The 19,452-nt window shown below is 40.4% G+C and overlaps 1 protein-coding gene across 1 annotated transcript in view; it reads left to right on the top strand.

Annotated features, from left to right (window-relative positions):
• The window catches only part of LOC108795226 (reelin-like), a gene marked incomplete at its 3' end in the record, with an annotated part of 220,259 nt that overhangs the window by 169,425 nt on the left and 31,382 nt on the right, over positions 1-19,452 (top strand). Inside the window, exons 9-11 of the mRNA XM_018566433.1 lie at positions 1,014-1,110; positions 4,933-5,173; positions 18,939-19,084. Of these exons, the coding sequence (XP_018421935.1) occupies positions 1,014-1,110; positions 4,933-5,173; positions 18,939-19,084 (484 nt within the window). The remainder of the gene's footprint in view (positions 1-1,013; positions 1,111-4,932; positions 5,174-18,938; positions 19,085-19,452) is intronic.

Here is a 19,452-nt window from a genome sequence, read left to right as displayed (position 1 = left end):
TATATATATATATATATACACACACACACCTATAGAGAGGGGAAACGCAATAGTCTAGCTATCTGCTTATCTCAGTGGCATATATGTAGAACTAGTATTTTAATTGTGTAAATAGTCAGCTATGGCTTGCGTTATTTGTATTACTGTTCTTGAAACTGAGCTAGTGTGTTGCATTTGCAGTATAATCATGCAAGCTTTACCAATTTGATGACATATGTCAGTATTAGGTTATATCCAAGCAACATTGACAGGGTTATTCACAAAAGGGTGAAGAGTTTGGAGAAGGCAGGAGAAGAATTTCAATTCAGCTATTTTGGCCTAGATTGTTTACTTCTCCTGCCTTCTCCAAACCCTTCACACTTTTGTGAATAGCCATGCTAGACTTACAAAAACCTTTGTGACTGAGTAGACATCATACAAAACTAGTATATAGTGTTACATTATTTATTTAATGTTGTGATTAATTTCAGCAGTTTGTTAGAACACCGTGTAAGCGATATATATTGCTTTCCTCTGCTATTAATTGCAGAAATGTTTGCTGGACCATAGTTTGCCGATGCAGTTATATTACATGCTGACTGTTGCCTTCTAATATGTCTTGAAGTTTCTCAATTCACTATTTTATACATATGTTTATTTTTAAAGTGAAGGCAAATATTTGGAGTTGCAGACTATCGATGATTGCATCTGCAACATTTGGGTCATATGCCAGTAGCATATATGTCTTTACGGAACGCACATAATTCATATTGCTCCCTTGGGAAATCTACAATACATTACGCTTCCCAGCTGTGATTTATCACTTTTATATCAATTCTGGCATCTAAAGCATGGATAAATCTGCTGCTTACTTTCCGCAACTGCTCTAATGTCATTTCATTATTGATTTAGTAATTTAACATGTGGAAAAATGAGTATGGTGCATAAGGGTCACATGCCATTTGGAGCTGTTAAGGGATAATGAATGCTTTTGTCACTGTATAACATTTTGTTAATATGGTTATAACTTACAGGGTCAGGCTTATGTCGATTCAGCTACTCAGATCCTGGAATTGTGGTGTCTTATGCCAAGAGCAATACTACTAGCTGGATTCCCCTTGAGAGAATCAGGTGTGTTCATAGATATCTATAACTTCTCTCTGATTTCTGGATTTTTGTGATGATTATAAATATTTTATAAACGATGCTTTTATGGCTGGTGTTAAATTGTGCTGTACAATAGTTACTTCATACCCTGAACTCAGTGGTCAAAACTATTTTTATATAGGTTTAATTGCATATTTTTGTTACACTTTAACCAATGATTGCTCAAAAATGCTTAGATAATCCCTCATAAATAAACAAATTGGCATTAGTTTCTAGTTTAACATCTGTTTCAAAGCATTTTCCATTGCTTCTTTGCTGCTTTTCTCACAGCATTTCATACTTTTATAAATTGTTTGAAAAACTAGAAAAGAGAGATGGCAGTGAAATCTGGTTAGATGAAATTGTAGATTTTGCTGGCAGCTTTATGAATAGATTACCATACTGATAAATCCTGCAGATTGCAAACTTGCTTCAATGACTTAGCAAGGATTTAACAAGGGCAACATCATCACCAGTGTGAAAACATATACATCTATATTTAAATGGACAGGAGTTATCCTATAACATGAACTATAGCAATGTACTCCTCATGTGGGTAATAAATACTGGGAGCTGTAGGGGATCTAAGCTAATTTGATGAGGGGGCTGTAAAGTTACCCTCCACCTTTCTCTATATTGTGATGAACTTAATATTCTAAGGCAGTAGAATAATAATCATCTCTAATAATGTATTTTGGCAGATTTATTATACAGGCTTTGTAGACACCTGGTAAGGGTCAAATTATACCTTCACATACAATAATAAAGTGGACTTGTTGCATGATAAAGACTAAAGTTATTAAAATTATAACAGCCTTGAACAGCAAGCATCTCATGGCACCTCCTGGTATCTTAAAGGAGAACTATGAGGAGAGTGAAAATCACTCAGCCTCATAGTTCTAGCCGACCTATGACAATGAAACTGTCACAGGTCGGCTCAATAGATCAGGAAGTGATCGAACACATACCGTTGCTGGCTCACTTCTCTATCCTGTCTCTGCAGAGAGCCGTGAATGTCACGGCTCCCTGCAGGGATTCCCCCCCTCCCCTGTCCCATCCTCCAGCGCTGACTGGCGGAACGGACGTGGAGGGGGCGGGTACAGCTGTCTCTGCCTCTAGATAGGCAGAGCCAGCTGTCACTCACGCAGCTGGGTGGATCTCAACAGCAATGTCGGGATCCGTCCCGGCTGTGGCGTCTCAGTATACCGCGAGCTGTACATTGCGGTATACTGAGCTTTGGGTGACCCTTAGGATAACTATGGCAGAAAGCCCTGACCCCATTGTTCTGCTTTAAGAACCCTGCATAGTCTGTTCTGTTCACCAAGGGAGCCCTTGAAACCTAAGCACACTTCTTTTCTCACTGGTGATTCTGCCATACTCTCCACCATCACTCTCTTGCAGGAACCTCAGTGGTTAGAACAGAGATGTTTGAACTTGGTTACCATGGTAATAAAGTGACAGAACATTGTACAAATCTTATAGTACTAGGAGGCACCTTGAGGGCTCTTCTTTTTAGGCATAGTCTCATCTTAATAGATTTTAATCACTCAAAAACTTCACTTTGAAATGTTCAGTAATGGATAGAAATTCAAATTTAAACAGTCAGCAGCAAAAGTGGTCCGTGAGTGCATAATGAAATGAAAAAAGTATCTGATAATTCATCTGATTATATGACCACCATTAATACCATCTACTATAGAGACGATTGGACATTTATATTTCAGTAGTACAGGCACTTCTGCCAAACCATAAAGCCTTGAGCAGGGTTAGGTTCAGTAGCAGTGCAGTAGCAATGTTCAGTCATTACAGAACGTTGTATACAGGGAACTTTACTGGCAGAATCAACACATATTCAGACTTTTTAGGGAGACTAAGGAAAACATGATAAGTGAAGATGCACTTACAATTAGGTGCTGCAGCACATATTTTTTTTTCTATATTAGGTCATATTCCTACTTTAAGGAAAGAGTAATTTTATGTGCATGGATAGGACAAAAGTCTGCATTATAGGTTGCACAGATGTTCAGACGTGCTTCAAAAATCAATTAAAACTTAGTATTTTACTTCCTATTTTGTCTAAAAACATGAAAAATTTATCCATTGATGTCATAAAGACTGGCATTTGGTATAAGACTGACATTAGGAGTAGCCTAAAGTATAGCCCTATAGAGGCAAACCCAGTGCTGCTTTGGTGCAAGGGCATACAACAAATTGAGTAATCTCTATGGGCCCTCTCCCTAAACAGTAAACTCCTCATCCTGTCCTGCACTTGCCTGACACTGACAGGGAGGAAGAAGGGGATCCAGGCATAACATGCCACACAGCCACACCGCACAAGGAGCAGAAATGCTGGGGGCACAGATGGACACCAAGGGATGCCTTCATTCTTGGTCAGGCCCCCCTCTGCCTCATACCCCATAGCAACTGAGTGGGTCACTATGGCAGTAGTTCCGCCACTGTCACAAACATATTCACAACACAGTAATGTACTTGGGTTTAATTAAAGGTAGAACTTTTTAAGGAGTAGTACAGAAGATTGTTAAAAGAACATCTCAAGCAGCGTGATTGGCACGGAAGGCAGGGGGTTACATGGGGGATGCAAAACACATAGCTATACAGTCTTTCATATGTAAGGCTCTGAGTGACATTAGGGAGAGTAAGTACGTCAACTAGAAGAGGCATATAGTAAGTGAATTACACTCATCCCCATAGTTAGAGCCGATGTATGACAATAAAACTGTAACAAGTCGGCTCTATTGATCGGGAAGTGAGCGAAAACATACCGCCGCTTGCACATGATCTCCTTGCAGAGAATAGGGACTGTCAGTCACCGCTTCCCGCAGGGATTCCCTCCTCTCCGATCTTTCAGCGCTGACTAGTGGGATGGACAGGGGGAGTGGGCAGGCAAAGCCCGCTGTCAATCAGTCAGTGGTGTGGATCTCGACAGTATTGTTGGGATCTGTCCCTGCTGCGGCGTTTGCATGCTATATGCTGAATTTTGGATAACGGGAAGACGTTAGTATATGTCCTCCCGTGGCCCTAAAGATAACTATGGGAAAGAAATGTTACCCCATGGTTCTCTTTTTCTCTTTTAACAGCTTCCAAGCTTGAAGTGGCCTTAGCAATTGTTAATTTAGTAGCAGAAAAGATGTGAAGGACAACTTTATCCTCTGCTAAAAATAGAGTAGGGATGGGCTTATTGAGATGCGCTTTATATGGGTTTCTACAAAGATTTATGTGAAGTAATTTGACTTGGTATCAGCTTCTTGCAGTCCCTGCACAGCAGCAGTCAGACTGAAGGATGGGATGGAGGAGAACAAGCACGTGGAGCCAAGCAGTTGTTCTGCAGTGCAAGAAATATGCTGATAGTAGGAGAGAGCAGAGTGACAAAGATATGAGCTCATCAGTTTTCTTTCACTGTACGGTCACATAGTGGGGGTAGGAAGGAGACCTTTAAGTGTTACTGATTTATTGAAGAGAAAAAAAAACAGGTCTTCTCCCCTGCAGAGCAGGGCTGTGCTGTGTGACAAGACTGTGTAAATGTCATAATTACAGTAGATGAACAAAATTACAAATCTTTTTACAGGTAAAACAGTTCCTTTATTTGTATTTAGGATGTGCATTTAGTTGTTGGCATAGAGTTCAGCTTTAATATATTGGAATACAGCACTTTGAATTTTAAGCTGAATGGGAGGTAAAGTTACTATGCTTAACCTGTTCAGTCATTGTTGGACACGTATCCTTTGCAATCTTTAGTACTTAATCATTTAAATAATGTGCCGTATCATATTTATCTTTTACTTCCAGTGCACCTTCAAATGTTAGCACAATTATCCACATTATCTACCTCCCTCATGAAGCCAAAGGGGAAAATGTGAGGTTTCGGTGGGCACAGGAGAGCACACAGGCTGGAGATGTGTATGAGGCATGCTGGGCACTTGACAACATACTGATCATCAATGCTGCGTATAAGCAGGTTGTGTTAGAAGATAACCTTGACCCAATGGACACTGGGAACTGGCTTTTCTTTCCTGGAGCGACTGTCAAGGTTTGTTCTCTTTTTCTTTAATGTACTGTTCTGCCAGTAGGCACTGTCTGATAATATAGTTAGTAACAGTAGCAAAGTGACATCTGGCAACATTCACAAAGTACTCCATCTGTTTAAGGCACACAGTGGTTATTGTTAAGGTTGTAGGTCAGTAGATAAATATGTAATTTAAAAGGTGCAGATTACTGGCTCAAGATTGTGATAAAGGAACTGAATTTACTAAGTTAAAGTAAAAGAAATCTCACAAAAGCTTGCCAGTTTAAAAAAGTGTACAGCTGGAACAGTGGTATTATAAGCACAATTCCTGTGAACGTTTTAAGTCAGCCGGCTCATGGAATAGATAGTAGTTAGTCACAATTATCTAAACTTGTTTTGTAATTTTGAAGACCTTTTTATAACTCATCGAAAAGGTTTCCTCAGTTCCTAAGACGTTTTAGCCACAGTGCTTTCAGATATTTATAGCAATTGGTTACTGAGCAAAGTTCTCACTAGGTTCTAGGAAGCAAGTACCATACTTAATCCATTTCCGATCACCTCAGAGTTCCACGGGACAGCTCTTTGCTCTTTGTTTTTGGTCTGGCACCCTGCACAGTTGGGCATCACACAATGTGCAGGAGCTCATGCACACACTGTGAAGGACAACCAGATGAATCAGCACTGACTATCCATTTGAAGAGATAGCACTCTCTCTGAGACACTAAAGGACCTGTTACCTAGCCTACCTTGGACAAAAGTACAGGTAAGTGTGCACTACGGATACACGAAGACAGAAGTAATTCCACATTTTAATAAAAGTATGACCTTGAAAATGGTGAACAAACTGACAGAGTTCATGAAGCACATGGTCTTTCTATGCTGTTAGGCTCCATGATAGCAGAGTATGGTTTTAATAATTTCTATTACTCTCTGCATGGGTAAATGAAGCTGAAAGTCATGAACTTATTGTATTTGATTAGCCATCACAGCAAATAATTATGGTCATTTCTATTAGAACTGCATCTACTAATATGTCTATCCATCTGTTTTTGACTGTGATAATGACCACATGTTCTGCTCTGTTTCTTTCAATGTATGTCCTGTCTGATTGCTCTTTCCCTGCCACGGAGAAACACATCAAGTTGTCCTTGACTTCAATACTTTGTGTTTTTAGGCAGTAAAATACTCATATAACATGCAGGTTATAACAATAGCCAGTAATTGAAGTATTTACTATAGAGCAAGGGTGCAGCAAAGATCAGACAGGCCTCAAAGCAAATGCAAATGAGTACTGTGACAACACACCACAATATCATCTTCCTTACCCATACAAATGTTTTATATGAACTAACACATTTGTGAGCATGAAAAAGTCTTCTAACTTCTAAGGGCACCTTGACCATGGTTTTGTTGATATAATGACAGGAAAATAGTGAATATGCATGAATTGGGGTCAGAACTGAATCCCCTGGGGTCATGGGCCTGCATTGCTGGTATAATGAATGTACTGTATCTGTCATTTTTTCTCAGCTCTTAACCATCTGTTTACCATTCCAGTTCTAAAATAATAGTCTGCGATGAACTATAATGAAAAGGGAAAAAATAGAGAGACAAGGGAAATATAATATAATGAAAATGTGGAGTACTGAAATACCTACTGTTTTTGTATTTACCACTGGGCTTAATTATTTACATGTTTTTTCATGTATTTATATTATAATAAAAACAATAGCAAAGCCTATCCACCATATAAAAACAGCACATTTTTATTTGGATCATAGATGCTGACGATGTTAATACAAGTTCTAAAGATGAAAGATGACTGGCACACTTGACAGCATCTCTTTTTTTCCTCACTCATTATAATTGTTCAGACGTCTACAATCCCACATGCAGACTGACAGAGACTAAGAGAACAGTGTTTCATTTAGAGGCTGCCTCCCAGTGTACTTGTCACAATCAGCTAGATTATTGTAGTATGCAGGTTTGAAGATGAGCCAATTAAATCCTGTGCTGACATATCGGAAGGTTGACATAATAAAGCACACTTGGTTCTTTGCATCCTGTCTCCTGTTTGTCACATTCATTTTTTTCAGAACTAGTAATTATTAACACAGTTGGATTTGAGTTATTTTGTTTGAGTTGGAATTTAATTTTGTTTAACGAGGGGAGCAGTCTGGAATGCTAAAGGTTATGGCATAATGTTAAGCTGTTTAAATCTGTATTTGTCTCATCTGTTAAAAGGTTTCAGGATTCAGTTTTAATTCATGTAACATACACATTCTTAAATCCAAACTTCATACAAAAATACATGAATGTCAAAATACATAACATGCAGCTCTTTATTGATTAACAAAGCAATAAAGGTATTTTTAAATGCAGCTAGTGCAAGTACCTGCATTTGAATGGGAGTTGATGAGCTTTACTCACCTTTTCAGGCCTGATACTTTAGTAGTTGCTGCCGTGTTACCTGCCTAATCTTAGACACTGTACCTTCAGAAGATAGGAGACAGCGAGTGAGATCAGTCTTCTGGTAGTCCAGCAATTTTCAGACTTCAAGTGACCTGTGAATACATCAGCAATAGCATTTCCAATATTTCCATCCAAATCAGGGCCGGTGCAATGATTTTTGCCAACTCAGGCGAAGGTGCATTTTGCGCCCCCCCCCCGGCACGCACACACACACCACTCCAACATCCCCATACAGCATACATTATATCTGTGCTCCATTAAGCTTTTAAAGTGATCGTTTAACTTATTTATCTTTTGCAGAGAAAGATAGCAAACAAACTATTTGTGGTTTTTTAAAGTGCACAAATCCCAGCAATAACACATTATATAAAACGCAATGCAGAATACAGATTCGTGGGACGTTCACGGACGTATCGGCCCATTCCCGGGAAGGACAGGCTGCTGCGTGTGATTTGTAGGCAGCAGTCTGTTCTTCTCTATTGGAGGACACGGCCATACGCTCAACTGAACTGCACATTTGCACGGGTGCGGATGTCCATACTAATATGCAGATAGGATGGATCCTATCTGCATCCGAGCACAGACACCTGCACCCACACGGATGTGTATGGGACAACTCTAAGCAGTGTGAATGAGGCCTTAGTGTTGCAGGGAAGCCGGGGTCTCAGATGGGCTGTAAAGGATCTCTGGTGGGCTCTGCAGGGTGTCAGGCTGAGACCACCATAGACCCTGCACATCCCACCATAGATCTTGCACTGCCCACCTGAGTCCCTGCAATCCCCACCAGAGACCCCCCCAGTGCCAACCATAGACCTTGCACAGAGACTCTAAGGTGGGCTGCGCAGGATATATGATGGGCTGTGGAGTGTCCCTTTCCCTGCACGCATGCTGTTCCTCTTACCTGCAGCTCCCCAGCCTGCTTTCAGGACATGCCTCTTCTTCCTCCAGCCACCAAAGCATCTTGGTGGAGCCTCCGCTGGCCGGGGACGCGTCTCCCATGGTCCCATCTTCTATGCCCCATATCATCCTGTGCCTCCATGTTATCCTGTGCCTTCATGCCATCCTGTGCCCCATATCATCCTGTGCCTCCATGTTATCCTGTTTCTTCATGTCATCCTGTGTCTCCATGCCATCCTGTGTCTCCATGCCATCCTGTGCCCCCATGTCATCATATGCCCCCATGTCATCATATGCCCCCATGTCATTCTATGCGCCCATGCCATCCTGTGCCCCCGTGTCATCCTGTGTCTTCATGTCATTCTGTGCCCCCATGTCATCCTGTGTCTCCATGCCATCCTGTGCCCCCATGTCATCCTGTGCCCTCATGTCATTCTGTGCCCCCGTGTCATTCTGTGCCCCATGTCATCCTATGCCCCAATGTCATCCTGTGTCTCCATGCCATCCTGTGCCCTCATGTCATCCTGCACCCCATGTCATTCTATGCCCCCATGCCATCCTGTGCCCCCATGTTATCCTGTGTCTTCATGTCATCCTGTGCCTTCATGCCATCCTGTGCCCTCATGTCATCCTGTGCCCCATATCATCCTGTGCCTCCATGTTATCCTGTTTCTTCGTCATCCTGTGTCTCCATGCCATCCTGTGCCCCCATGTCATCAGAACCCCATGTCATCATATGCCCCCATGTCATTCTGTGCCCCCACACCATCCTGTGCCCCCGTGTCATCCTATGTCTTCATGTCATTCTGTTTACGTCACTCACTGACGTAGCCAAGAACGAGTCAGTGAGACTGTCACTGAGACTGCACAGGTCAGCGCCGCTGCGGCCGGCGGGGACTCGTCCTTCAGATGCCGCCCGCAGCGGCAGCCCACACTGGTCTCGATCGGACGGCCGGAGCCAGACTTATGCCGGGTGGCCGACTGTCAATTTTCCGCCCTGTTCCCTGGCGCCGTGCGGCAAGTGCCCATGTTGCCTTGCGCTAGCGCCGGCCCTGATCCAAATAGATTACTTTTAAAGTATATCGCAACCTAGAACAAGTATTGTATATATTGCAGCTCACCAGTCTTTAGATTAAGTGGCTGTATTTGGGGGGTTTTCCAAGCTTTAATAGCCTGGCTGCCCCTGAGTCTAATACTTTAATACATAATTTCTATGATTTAACCTTTATTTTATTAAATACATTGTTAAAGGGGAATTGGCAGCCATTTTCTTAGTTTTGGATAGAGTAAGGAGGGGTTAGAGCCTTTGTTAGATTGTTTTTGCTGTCTGTGGCCTCACTTTGGAGATTCAACTTTTCTATAACAGAAAGTGATGTAATGTTCAATATGTTATGGTTGTCTCTGGAACAAAAGGTGAAGGAAAATCTTTCAATGGGGACACCTATTACAGTGACAAATATCTAAGACCCCATTCACATTGAGCAATTTGTAGCGTGTTTTCCGCTCACACATCGCTGAAACATAAAGCTCAATGTAGCTCCTCCGATGCATTTCATTGGAGCTGTACACATCTCACAGGTCAATGTCGCCTGTAGCTTGTAGCTCAAGCTTGTCGCTTGAACATGTCATATTTTTCAGTGGATTTTGTGCGATTTTGCCCCAAAAGGCTTTGATAGACTGCCAAAAGAAGCGCTATGTAGTACGACAAAATGTGCACTGTAGCTCAATGTCGATCAGCTCAAATAAGTGCTGAAAAAGCACTTTTTTATGTAGCTCAGTGTGAATGGGGTCTAAAAGAATATTCCCCTCACTTAATGTTGCTCCTTTGGAACAGGAAGTGAAAAGACATCTTCCCAAAGGCACACAGATAGCAAATAAAGTTTTAGCTTGAGATATACTTTAATAAAGTAATTCGTGCAAATCTGTGAATGCTTTCTAGTTATTTTTTTTATGGAAGTTTTGATGCTGCATGAGTTCATAGATGCTGCAAAAAGTAAGGTTGAACGCATGTACGTAAGATTGTGAAAGTTGGGCCATGAAAAGACTAGAAAGAAGGAAAATCAATGCGTTTGAGCTATAGTGCTGGGAAAGGTTCCTGCACATAATAAACAAGCAAATGCTGGAACGCATAAAGTCAGATGTTTCACTGGATGCAAGATTAAAAATACTTGCCTGTTTCAGACAGGTCATGCAATTGAACTCGCTGGAGTAGGCAGTTATTCTAAGATTGGTTAGCAGCAAAAGGAAGCCGGGCCACCAAAGAACATGATGGTTAAACACCATAAAAGCTGACACCAGCCAGAACATGAAACAACTAAAAGAAGCAGTACAAGATTGAAAGATGTGGAGATAGCTGACCCATAGAATTGGAGAGAATCAGACATGACTGAACAGACAAAGCACACAATTAAGACTGAATTCAGGCTATGTAATGCTTGGATCCCAGCTTTTTTTTAAATAAACCCCTTAATGCACCATGTATTTTCCAGTTCACAAACATAAGTGCTAAATATATGATATATACACCTGAGACTGTAACTGCTTCAATCGCTGTATAATTAATCACATGACAGATATGTTGTAATATTTCACAATAGTTCTATCCTATTTATCTCTCAACCACTAATCTCAGCTGTGCTCGTTGCCTAGACTTTAATTAAAAAAATGTTCTCTCTAAGGAGAAATCAGAAGTGGCAAACATAATCACTTAAAATATTACAGTCATTACAGAAATTGGCTGTTGCATTTTCAATTTGCCCGCAAACTATATTTTCTATTGCCTCCAAAGTGTTCCTTGCATCTGCATTGTTTATCAGCTAATCTGGTTACCAGGAATGTTCTTCCACTTAGATGAGCTGACTGACAACTTCTTAATGGATGAAATTGATGACTTTATGCCCATGTAGAGGTGAAGGCAAAGTGGACAGATTTCTTTCCATCTGGTACCAGTCCTTTGCAAGCTGCCTGTCCCCAAATACCCAGCATACTCATTCCAATAAAAGTGATGACGCCAAAAAATAAATTGTGAGGCTACAGCTGTCTGTAAGAATCACTGGCCCATTGGAGAAAATATAAAGAGAATCATAAACCTTAATTTCTCATGTAAACCGGCAATGTCTTAGATGCCAAAGAGGCAAATCTGACTGGAAAACACAGGCAAAAAATGTAAAAGGGACATTTACAATCAAATAGACTGATAAACATTATTACTAGTTCTAACATGGTCAAAAGCTTGTATTTATTGTCACCGTAAGTGGGTAGCTTATTATTTGTTATTAAAAGCAATTTTCACACATACTTCCTTAGATTTTATTACAAGTTTTATCTCAGTTTTTTTTAAACTTGAGTGCTTTTAACCACTTTGTGACTACAATACATCTTTCAAGTCCTCGGACACAATGCCCCATGCCATGAGAACATTAATTGATGTTGCAGTAAAAAACTTGGAATGTGCACCCGTGCACAATCTTTGTTTTCAGTGTAGCAACTATTTGCCTTCTCAGCTCCAGTGGTGCATCTCTTCAGGCTCATGGCAGTGCTCAGTTCCAGGTTTTACCCCAGGTGTAATCCCTGCAGGCAATCAGGTGCCGTCACATCACCTAGTCTCATCCTTAAAGGGCTGGCCTACCGTTAAAGCCTTCCTGTGTTTCCTTAGCGTTCTATGTCCCTGTGTTCCTGAATCTTCCTGTGTTCCGTGACCCTGGGCACCTCTATGTTTATATAACTGTCTCACTGCAGGCCCTTCACACCTTCTTGCTCACTTGGGGGTGACCAGAGAATGGGATGTGACTGAGTCCAAACCCCCGTGAGGGGGCCCTGGTAAATACTGCCCATCCCTCAGACTCTGCTTCTCACCAAACCAAGTCATTGACAGGGTAGTGTTCAGTTTGCTGCAGTGCACTCGGTTTATGACACTCAAACCCTGCTGTCAAACTGACAAATAAGTCACAGTATTTTTGTCTCTGCTAAATTTGGTCCGAGGATCTAATCTTCAGTGACCTCTGGTCATGATCCATGAATAGTATTTGGAGGCACATGTGGTCCTCAGCACAAAATGCTTTTGTGTATGACAACCTTTCTACTTAATTATTAAAGGTCTGTCTATCTAAACAGCTAGTCTATCTAAACAGGATAGCGTGCTGTTGCGTTACTCTCCCTGTTTTTATAGCTATCTGTGTCCTTGTTAGGGAGATTTACTTTTTTTATTTGTCCTGGAGACATTGTTCTATTGGATTCAGTGGACTGAAAGTGAGGAAAAAAATCTAAATTTTAAGTTGTTACCAAAACAGGGAATGAAGGGGAATCTTCCAATGGGGATATTTTCCCCCAGGGATAACTGTCTTAGTGGGTATTTCCCTTACTATCTAAAGATTTTCCCACACTACCTGTTGTGTCTAAAGCAGAGCATGTGAAGAAGAATCTCCCCAATGAGATTTCCCCCCAAAACAAAAAAATTATAGTTAAAGTGTATGTATAGAAAATACTTTTTTTTCTTAGGTTGAATTGAATAGTGAAGGATTAAAATCCCTATCAGGTTATGTTTTGCTGTCTGTTTCCTGCTGGATATAATTCCGTTCACTTCCTCTCTTGGAGACAAAACAGGAAGTGAGGGAAATTCCCCATTTTAACAGTAGATGCCAGAACATCTGTTCCCCATTGTAAGATTTCCTCTCACTTTGCTGTTCTGAAGACTCTAATATTTAGAGTTTACGCGTACTTTCTGTCTTAGTGACACTAGATCACCAGGGCAAATAGAGGGGTGAGTTGTCCCAGCAGGGACACAGACTGCAATAAAAACTTAGTACTAGATACCTGGCACTTGTGACAGCTCATAGACCGATTTTCTCCCAATACTTGAAAAAATAATTGTGATTTTGGAGTCAGTAAATTGTTTCCTTTAAAATGATTACTAATGTACATAATTAAACTGCAGGCTTTTCTGAGTGCATTTCAGAGTTCCTCGACCTGCAGAATTATTAGGGGTTCCCATGAGGTGAATAGTGTGCAAAATATTTCTCCCAACCATGTATTACTTTATAATTACTTTTTGTAACAACTATTAATAATAACACGTCTAATTAATTTGCAAAGTTTGACTTCGGTATGTGTTAGGTAATTACTACCTAACAGCTTCTCGCTGAATAAGGACGCAGACAGCCATGACCGTGAACAGTGAGAGCCCAGGTGTGCAAATTATATTGGGATCTGGAAGAAAATGTAGACCATTAGTACACAACTTGGATTTGAAATTTGAAAGGGAGAGATGCAGTATGACATTAGCAGGCTCTGCAGTAGTATGAAGCATTACCCTTTTGTTACAACAACATTGGATTTATATTATGATAAGTGAGAAGGCATAACCAACAATGGGTCACAGTTATGAGCCACTACAAAAGCAAGGAGGATTCTAAGCCCGCAAGGATAAACTGCAGAATGAGAGTAGAAGGCATTAGCGAGTGCCTGGCATAGAATAGACTATCTTTAAAGCATGGGATTGAAATAAAAGCTTACACTGAGTCCCCATCAGAAAGCTTTTAGTTAAGCATTGAGATTTTTTTCACAATACTTCGATGGCATACAGACAAAAATTGGCTGGCATAGGAAATACACTGGTGAGGAATTATGTATGGATTATAATCATCCGTACACAATTCAAGTTATCTGCTTTTAGCAGAATACCCAGGCTCTTGAAAATGTGCCAACAATGAGGATCAGTGATTTCTGGCTGAACACATTTCATTTTAAAAATAACCATGTCCTTACAATGAGTAGTGCTATGTTAGGCCATTTTGTTAGAGATTACAGGGAGGGGCATTGCTTTCCGCCTCATTGACACCTTTAAGTGAATCTGTAATTTTACAGGCATAAAAATGTCTAAAAGTGGACATGCCAATAAGTCACACTTTTGGAAAATGCATGGCATGTAGTAATACTGACTTTAATATCAACCTCTAAATGCATCAATTTAATTGAGATAGAAAATGGTACATTTTTTTATTATCTCTTATATTTGATATGGCAGGAGAACTATCACAGCGTTTGTGTCCTAGCTCTGTATTAGGGCTTGTTCACACCATGTCCGGATCATGTCCAGACCAGAACAGTTTGTTACTGGACCAAAAAAGTATCCCATTGTATCCCTATGGTATTTCTGGTTCTGGTCACACCAGCGCAGTCAGTTCTGGTCCAGACCAAAAAAATTCAGCTTGTCTCATTTTCTCTGGTCTGGAACGCACTGGGACATATATAAATGCATCAAAAACACATACAAACATATGCAAACACACTGGGCCGCACTGCACCTGAAAGCCAATTTTAAGCTAAAAAAAACAACAACAAAAACACTGATCTGGAATGCAGCAAAATCTCGGTAAAATCGCTTTAAAAACGCAGCAAAGCGCAATGCACCGCGTTCCAGATCTGGTCTGGAAAATAAAATAGTGTGAACAAGCCCGTAATCTGTTAGGCAATGTTCAAACAGTGAAAATTAGGATAAACATGAAAGTGTGAGTTCAGTTGCTTTTTATATTTAGCTAGTCCCACTTCAGTATGCTTTCTTTCTCACTAAATGTACACGTTGCCTATTGACAATTCCCGCTACCTACAACAATACTGTTATTAAAAAAAATTAGACTGAAATATTAATGTTATTCCTGGCTACTTTTACAGGGACATTTCTAAACAATGTACTAATATATTAGAATGCTATAGAAACTTTACAAATAGTATATAACAATGTGGTGTATATCTGTATTTGACATTTGTTTTTATGAAAAACATGAAATTTGTTCTTCCCATTTCCATTTGTTTTATCTCAAACAAAAGTTAGTAATGCACAATGTCATTTTAGAAACAAACTATTTTGGGAAGTCAAGATAATTTTGACAACAATATTACACGATAAATAACAATCATATAGACTATAGGGGGTTATTCACTAAAGAACCAAAGGATCTAGCCGTAGCTTAGGCCGATCTTTCTGCTCGCTTCGGCCGCTGGAACCCTTAGGTTCAGTCGAACTAAAGGGCTTTTGTATGGGCTATTCGCAATAGGCCGTACAGCAGCTGAACGCATATGCTTTAGCTTGGCTGAGCCGTACTGACAGCCGAAGCGTGGAGAAGGTCGGCCGAAGCCAACCATTCTCCCTGCAAAAGACAACAGCTGGTCAGAGCCAGCCTTTAATGTCATGGCTGCCTTTACCCAGTTGTTGTCGTTCAATGACAACCCAGCATCCTCGAGGACATTGGGCTGTCATTACTCCGCCCATGTGTTTTGATTTGTCCGGGACCTGCGGGCAGACTGTCAGGTGGCGGACAAATGTAAACAGTTGGGCGGAGCTAGTGGCGATGTCACCGCTACCTCCACCCAATTGTTTATATGTTGCCGGCATCTGTCAGAATGCCATTCTGCGGCAGGAGTTTGACGCGTGCGGACAGGTCAGCGGGCATTATTGTTTTAAAAAAAAATGATTTTCTATTTTTTTTATTTATTTCTTCTAATCGTCGTCATCGTGGACAACGCTAGACGTCGTGATTGACCCTGGATTACGTCAGTGAATCTATTTTTGTGGGTTTTTTTTACAATAAAAAACTTGCCAAAAGCCTTGTTGCATTTTTTATTCTATTAAAGGATTTTTTCTAAAAGCCTGGCCTCTTTATTTACAAATGTATTTAACTCTTTAGTGAATAGGTATGGGTACAAGTCCTCCTTACTCATTCACGGGGGGGCACATCTGGGTGCCCCTTTATGAAAGGGGTGTCCTGATGTGAATAAGCCCCCCTCTCCGCACCCCTACACAAAGGAATTTTCCTTTATCTTAGTGAAGGAGGTGGAGCTCTGTGCAATCATGTGCAGATAAAAATACTTTGTTTTATTTTCCTTGCATGTAATGGTTTATTCTTTGTAAAGTGAATTTTCACCACATTCCCCAAGCTAAGGGAAATTCCCTTTCAAAGTGAACAGCCAATTTGCCTTTAGTAATTCAACTCTGTAATTATTCATGTAAGCATGGCCCAATTTAGGTTCAACACAGTGTTCTTAAAAAAAGGTTATCATCTATAAAATGCAGTAAAATTTCTCAGCTATTTTGATATAATTGTATCCTTACTAAAAGACAAAAGAAAGGTGGGGGTGATTTGCTATGCAATTATTTGTTAAGCTACTATGACATCTGTCAAAGTTGATGACACTCCACTTTCACCCAAATTAGATTTGTGTGTATGTGTATATATATATATTATGTTTCTAGACTGCGAGTGTGTTAAAATAAGCACATGCAGGAAAAAATAAATATATATATACACACACACACACACACATATATATATATATATATATACATACACACACACACACCTGTGTATAGAGAGAGAGCCTAAGAAAATGCTGAGTGAGTCAAAATACAGTAATGGATAGTGAGGTAAGCATCTGCATCAGGGTGCTTTTATTCATTTTTCAAGCTTATGTTTTTTCATGAATTTCCTGTTTTTATCTTTGTATAAACAAAGAAAACCTGAAACATTTTGCACAAAATCCACAGGATGTCCATTGCTGGTGCACATACATTCTATTTTTTTAATGTTCACTAGAATGGTTTACAGCTGCAGCTTGCCCGCAAGTGTTTTTTATGGGGTTTGGTAAGGTACACTGATACTTCTTCAGGAGACAGAAAATTACACTGATCATTATAGACACAGAGAACCTTGTCAAAAAGTATGTCAATGAGCTTCTGCCATTCTCCCATGCTGCATTAACATCAGAGAGAATAATATTTTTGCACTCTGGGCAACAAAAACAATTCTTCCTCCGGACACCTAAAATCAAGAGGCCCCTGGCAGAGATATGGTAGAGAAAAAACAGTTGTGAAAGTGCATGTAAGTGTAACTAATATTAAATACCAGGATGTGAAAAAAATTGTCATCAAAATTGTTCAATTGTTCAAATAGCTAATGGTTTAGACTCAAATATTTGCCATAAAAAAGCACTATGTAGTGCCTTACATGCTGTGGCTCTCAGTTGTTAGGGGAACAGATTTGGGGACACTTTTACCCACGCGTTGGTATTGGTAAACTTAGAAGCTGTATTCATGAGGAAAGAAAATTCCATATGATTGGCTGTTTAAAGTGAACACATGGTCCCCTCATTTTATGAAATTAGTACTCTTTTAGGAAAATACTCTCATTGTCCATATGGCCATTATTGGAGACTTTTACTTACTAATCTCTCTTATTTTAGGGTTCTCTCATTCTTGGCTTGTACATGACAGAAATCTGTGTAGGAAAAACATGTCATGCATGCTTATATTTATTGTAAGGCATTATTTTCCAGACTAATTGACATGTGAGATTTTGAAAAGTTTTGAGTGTTAAAATAATAGAATATGCAGGGTCATTTTTGAATGCAGTGGACCAGTGTGCAAGATCATTGGTTGGGCCCCCTTCCCATAGAGTCAGAAAGGAAAGACCCAGGGACCGGGGACACAAATACAGCCTGCACCGCACTGCAAATGTGCACCTCCCTCCATTCACTTCCAATCTGCTGCTGCTCCACATCAGTCACAAAGAGCAGGGCACAGCCCTGTGCAGCACCGGGAGCCAGCACTGCCATCTCTGACTCACAGTGCCATCTACAGTTGTCACCACTGTGCATTGTACTATTGAACTGCTCTGTAAACTGCACTGCCGTCTCCAGTCCTCTATCCATTGTCAGGCAGCACTTCCATCGACCGGCCAACTGTTGACCCTCTTTGTGCCCACCTCTGCTTTATACTGTACTACTATACGGTCATACTACACTGCTTCATACAGTGCACTCCTTCCTGAACACTATATCACCATACAGCTCTATACACTTAATTACGGTACTGCTTCATAAATAGTACTACTAAGCTGAAAGGTGCAGTTGCAGCTCAAAGGATGTAATCGCAGCAAGGAACGCTTCCCGTATCAAAATCACAGTGTGTGCAGTGAGTGCACTCAGGGTTCGTGTGCACTGCACTCATTGGGGATTTGCCAGTGAGAATATATCAGTGTATGTAGTCACTGTGACACCTGAGCTTTGCTCCCAGAAAGGAAGGGATGCTTGCTAATAAAAAAGAAATAGAAACTACTTACTAAGAAGTTCCTTTAGTGGCTTTTAAAGCTCTATATCACATATAGAAACAATTATAATTACATCATATACTGTATCATTTTATATATTTTCTTGCTTATGTAATCCTCACATATATGTGTTTGTTTACTGTATACTTGTGCTACTTCTTAGTAGTGTTTGTATCCCATACTGTGCAGGCTAACCCATTTTGATATGTTTAAAAATTGCCTAAAATAACTTACTTGCATAGAATGAATCATCGGATACTAAATATTTAGCATGTGTTATTTATGTTATTTATTTAAATGTGTTGTTTATGTTTCCATAGCATAGCTGTCAATCAGATGGCAACGCTATTTATTTTCATGGTACAGAGGGCAGTGAATACAATTTTGCCACAACCAGAGATGTCGACCTCTCTACTGAAGATATCCAGGATCAATGGTCTGAAGAGTTTGAGAGTCAACCAGCAGGGTGAGTGGAAGTGGAAATAGACATAAAATGGGCATTGCATGTTCTTCCTGCCAAATGAGTTTTCTATTGAGTGATTGGTGCAGACACCCATGTCACTGGCTTTATTTCAGAATAGTAGCAGTGATCAGCTAAAAAAACTCGGGGTGACCCAGTTTCCCTGAAATCAGTCACTTGGGATCTCAACAGCAGTTGCACATCACCCACATGTATGCACATAGTCCAACCTAGCGACATTGATAGAACCAGACACTCAGTCTTCTAATAAGTGCCCTCCTGGGTCTCGCTTTCAATCACTGTTGCTATAATCCCATGTTTGATCCTGTGGACATACAAAAAGTTTGTTGTGCCTTGTACATTCACTCCCATTC

The sequence above is a fragment of the Nanorana parkeri genome, unplaced genomic scaffold (genome assembly GCF_000935625.1).
Source record: "Nanorana parkeri isolate BGI_ZX_2015 unplaced genomic scaffold, ASM93562v1 scaffold949, whole genome shotgun sequence".
Taxonomy (NCBI): Eukaryota; Metazoa; Chordata; class Amphibia; order Anura; family Dicroglossidae; genus Nanorana; species Nanorana parkeri.
This window is presented reverse-complemented; position numbering and strand designations above follow the sequence as displayed.